The following is a 4,764-nucleotide window of genomic DNA, read 5'->3' as shown; positions in this document are numbered from 1 at the left end:
AGCGTGATTGAGTTTCAACAAAATGAGCGCCAAAATCAGCAAAAAATTGTGACGCTGATGAATAATAAAGTAGCTGCTATTTCCAAAACGATGGAATTACCTGGTGATGGTAACTTTTTATATTTGTGGTTGAAAATTAATGTTGTTTTCATGTCGTAAATTTTGTTGCTGATGGCAAAATATTTTATTCTCGATCGACCGTCCTGAAAACTTCCTTCTGTTCTTCTTAAAAACTTTGTATCAATTTTTATTTACTTTTGCATCAATATTTGTTTTGCATAAAGCAAGCTAAAGCCTAGTTCCCACTAGCGACATAACGATCACAATCATAATCATAAGCACGAACATAACGCTGTTATGTCGCTTATGTCTTAGTGGGAACGTCCACAAACATAATCATAGGCGCCCTTATGATCAACGTAATCATAATCATAAGAAAATGATTGACCATTTTCTTGTGATTATGATTATGGCTTTGACTATGACTATGTCGCTTTTCTTTGCAGCGAGAATGCGAAAATTATAACGACATAATGAGAAACATAATGACGCAACGGGGTCATTGTGTTTTGGCCAATTAAAGTCTAGGACCAGTACTTTCGGGTTGGTTCATTTTCAAGATGGCGGCCAGCTTCTAGGAAAAGCTTTACGTTTTTAGAGCGGCCGTCCCCACTATAACATAAGAAGCTTATGTTTATGTTTAAGCTGTCGGACGCTTAAACTTGCGGTGTAAAGAAGTTGTGAGGAAACTCGAAAATGATCAGCATGTCAGCCTAGAAGCCAATGTTTTTCGATTCCCTTCAATCTTTCTGGGTTTAGTACTTTGCTAGTAACCACATGTCTTCTCAGGGGGCTATTTACCTAAGACTTCTACCATGGCACTACAATGATATACAATACCAACACAATATCGTGTACTATTAGAGCTACATATTAGGCAAAGACAACTTGAATCTCCTGGAAGACAGTTGACAATATGGAATAAAGCGCTGTGTTACTGCACTACAACGCGTACGCAATGCGTGCCTATTTTTTCTAAAAATGACACGGAATTTTTTCTTTCTGACAAATTATTAATAGGCTGGTAGCCAGGTTTTTAACCTCAGAAAAAGATCTGTTTCGCCGTCTGCTAGCACGACTTCTGGGTGACCCATTAAATAGTTTTAATGACCCCCGACTTGAAAAAATTGCCCGGAAGGCTGCAGTTCAGTTCCATCTAACTCGGTCCCTTCTGTTTTGTACCACAGGCAACCCATTGTACGCTCATAGAGCGTCTAGTTTATACTAATTTATGTCAAATCATTGTGAGGTTGTATGAAGGAGATGCAGACCGTATTAATGAATGGCGGCTAAGCAATTTTCTTTTGTCTTTATTCTAATCGTCCTCACTAGTTAGCCTCGTTAATTAGCACGAACAAAATTTAAAAAAAAATTGTTCTAAAGGTAGGCTAGTGAGGATGATTAGCACAAAGACAAAAGATTTAATTTCTTGGTCACCATTTATGAATACGGTCCGCATAACTAGTAATGAGAAGAGGTGTGGTGCTTTCGTACTGGAGCAAGATTATCCTGCTATTAGAGGTTTCTTTTATGCTGTCGCTTTAACTTTTATTGTCCTTTTTTGGCTGGGCTTGTTTTCCCATCCCTCACTTGAGCGTACGCTATGGTTGCTATAGAAACGACTAATGTGATACCCATCATTTCTCAGTGATTGGTCAAATGATAACCTGCCTGTCAGTCAAATCACACATCGCAGGATGGGAATGTGTTTTTGAAAAACCTCATTTGCAGGTAACGACAGCTCTTAAAAGGAATCGTTTCATGCAAGAGGTTCGTTGCTCGCCGGGGAACAAAATAACGGCGATTTTAAAGATATCCTGCGAGAAAGCTTTCAGCAAAACGGGCCGCAGAGGATTGGGGTGGGGCGGAGAGTCGTTTTTAGACCCGATAAAACACGTGCTGCAAGTTTTTTGAACGGCTTAGAAAACATTCCACAAAGAGCGAGTCCCTCTGGTCTCAAAACAATGGTTTAAATCGTGAGGTGAATATAAGCATACAAGAAAAACAAGCTATGCCTTATTAGTATTCTTTATATAAGAATACTAACGAGGAGTGTTTTATCAGGATATAAAGCTCATACATGTGACGTTTTATCGGTGTTTTGATAGGCTGTTAGGCTCATGAATTATTAATGTCTTTTTATATTTGTCTCTTTATGTTTGAACTAGTCCATCTCGGCATCTAGGGAGACTAGCTTAAGACTGGAGTACAAGTTCGAGTTCTCGATCAATAATGTCAATTGAACTGAGTGGAGTGCAATTTGGTCTGAAATCATCCGTGTGATTTCAAAATTGAACGAAGCAGCGGTCGACCCACGCGACGGACGCCATCCCGCAGTTCTCCATAAAGGAGTTCTCTTGACAGGAGGTCAGGCTCCATGCGATGTGCATGGCTGAGGTAACGAAGGCGTCGCTGAATGAGCAGTGATGGCATGCTCAGTGAGCCAGCGCGCTCCAGGACCTCGGTTTTGGTGACTCTGTCCTGCCACCTGATGTGTAGCGGGCGCCGAAGGCAGCGGAGGTGGAATGCGTTGAGTCGCCGCTCTTGTGTGGCATAGGACGTCCACGACTCGCTGCCATAAAGGAGAGTCGACAGGACACAAGCTTGGTAGACGCACATCTTGGTCCTTTCGCTCAACAGGTCATTGCCCCACACTCGCTTGCTGAGTTTTGCCATGACAGCGGCTGCTTTGGCGATCCTGCAGCTGATCTCAGCATCGAGCGAAGTCGAGCTTGACGCGGTGGAGCCCAAGTAACTGAAGGTGTCCACAACCTCCAGCTCCGTGTTGTCGATGGTGATCACTGGGGGTGGGAGGGGGGGGGGGGGGAATTCAGCAAATTGCGCCAGGATGTTGGTCTTCCTGAGGATGATCGTTACTCCCAAACTCCTTGCAGGCGTGGGACAGCTTGTCTACTGTCGGCCAGCCGGGTTTCCTGGAGACAGGCGACGTCGATGTTGAGTCGTGCCAGCTCCTTGTTGATGATGGCGGTCTTGCGGGAGTCGTCCATTAGCTGAAGGTCAGCGGAGAGACCAGGGCACATGGTGCGAATGTTCCAGCTTGCGAATCGAAGAGCTGGAGTCTTCGTAGTTTTTTGATTTTGACTGCTTGGTGCAAGTACTTGCTCGCTTGTCTAAAGGGTCCCCTGAGCTCTACGCACCCAGTAGAGAAGGCAAGCAATGACGGGGCGGCACCTTACTGGCTGCGGGCTGCCCAGCTTGAGGCGGGCGGTAGCCACCCAATGAAGCTGCGAGAGCTTCTCCCATCGTCGGACGAGACCCGTGGCGCTCCTTCTTACGCCAATCAGTCGGAGCTTAGAACCGGTAAACTGCCTCGTCACGTGAGTCTTGCGACACCGCTGGAGTGCCCTCTACAGTTTGCGCTAAGGCCTGGGCGAGAAGATAAGGAGACGCTCGGCTGCCCATACGACAGTGTCCCCCTCTCGGTGTAACTGGCTGGGTCCAAGGGAAAGGAAGAACCAATACAACTTGGGGCTAGTTCCACTGCACAACCTGCCGGAAGGAAGTGCTGAGCACCTGCCATAGGGGCTCCACTCCGGATTTGTCCGCGAGGTTTACTCCTGAAGCCTTCCTGAGATCAGGTATAGCCGCAAGGCAGCGGAGGTTTGAAATCAGGGTTTACCTTCCCCTAGATGGGCTGCCTTCACAAGCTAAGAGCCCCATCTACCCTGGGCAACTGGTTTAAAAAAAAAACAAAAAAAGCACAAAAGACTTACCTTTAAGCACTTAATCGTACAATTTAATCGGTCAAATACAGGAGTTAAGTCAGCAACAAAATTTTATTGATCCTGTTGCCGGTTTGTATAAGAGAGCGGACACAAAATAGACACTAAAAGTTGGAAACTCTCTTAAATTTAGGTCTTCAGCCTGAAAGAGCTCATTATCGTCATTCAAAAACCGTGAGTAATTAAAATATCCATTTTCTTAAAAAAAAAAAGGCCTGTGTAGAGCAGCCCGGAGAGGAGGGTCTGTGATTTGCCGTTGATAATCGTGTTCAATACCACGTGATTTTTCCTGAAATGTGTGGAAAATGATTTGATTGATTATTACCCCCCGATCTAGTACATCATTGAAACAACGAGTTTTGATTGGCTTTTATTTTAATTTCTCCAAACAAATGTCTTCCGTTTACATTCACAGCACCGTGAAAGATTTTTACGATGAGTTCGTGTGTACTTTGTTGTGCATGGTAAAAAATATTTGGAGGGGCTGTGAGAATGATTTACACATATGAAACAGTTTTGTCGTCTTTTTTCACAGTCGTTTCACTGATTTCGTGTAACTCTCCATGGCGTTTCCAGAAAGACGCACGGACACCTTATCGGGATGACAACACTATACTAAAAATGGCTATAACGCCAACAGTGTTCACCAGAAAAGGCCGCTGACCCGGGTCATCTCGTTTCGAAAACCCATTAGACGTCAAAGGGTTAATTTTTAATTGCTACTGACATAGGATTGATATTATTGGTTTCACTTACGAGAACAATGGTCTCGATGTTCTCGAGGTCTGAACGATGTACATGTTTGGTAAGCCAACATGGTCGCTTTGTTTTGGGACATCATACTGACGGCCATCTAATTTCTCTCAAGTAAAGTTGCACCTCGCAAATTACAAGCGTCATTGACTCCAAAGACGGCTCTTTTAATACACTTGCAATTCAGGGTAACAAGATATATCGCTAA

General features: G+C 44.2%; 1 protein-coding gene across 1 annotated transcript; it reads right to left on the bottom strand.

The window, feature by feature from the left end:
• Positions 1-2,331: 2,331 nt before the first annotated feature.
• On the bottom strand, positions 2,332-2,736 carry LOC137976964 (uncharacterized). The gene has a single exon (XM_068824279.1). It carries the CDS (start codon positions 2,734-2,736, stop codon positions 2,332-2,334), a length of 405 nt encoding a protein of 134 aa, XP_068680380.1.
• Between the last annotated feature and the right edge of the window lie 2,028 nt (positions 2,737-4,764).

This window comes from Montipora foliosa, chromosome 11 (genome assembly GCF_036669935.1).
Source record: "Montipora foliosa isolate CH-2021 chromosome 11, ASM3666993v2, whole genome shotgun sequence".
Taxonomy (NCBI): domain Eukaryota; kingdom Metazoa; phylum Cnidaria; class Anthozoa; order Scleractinia; family Acroporidae; genus Montipora; species Montipora foliosa.
This window is presented reverse-complemented; position numbering and strand designations above follow the sequence as displayed.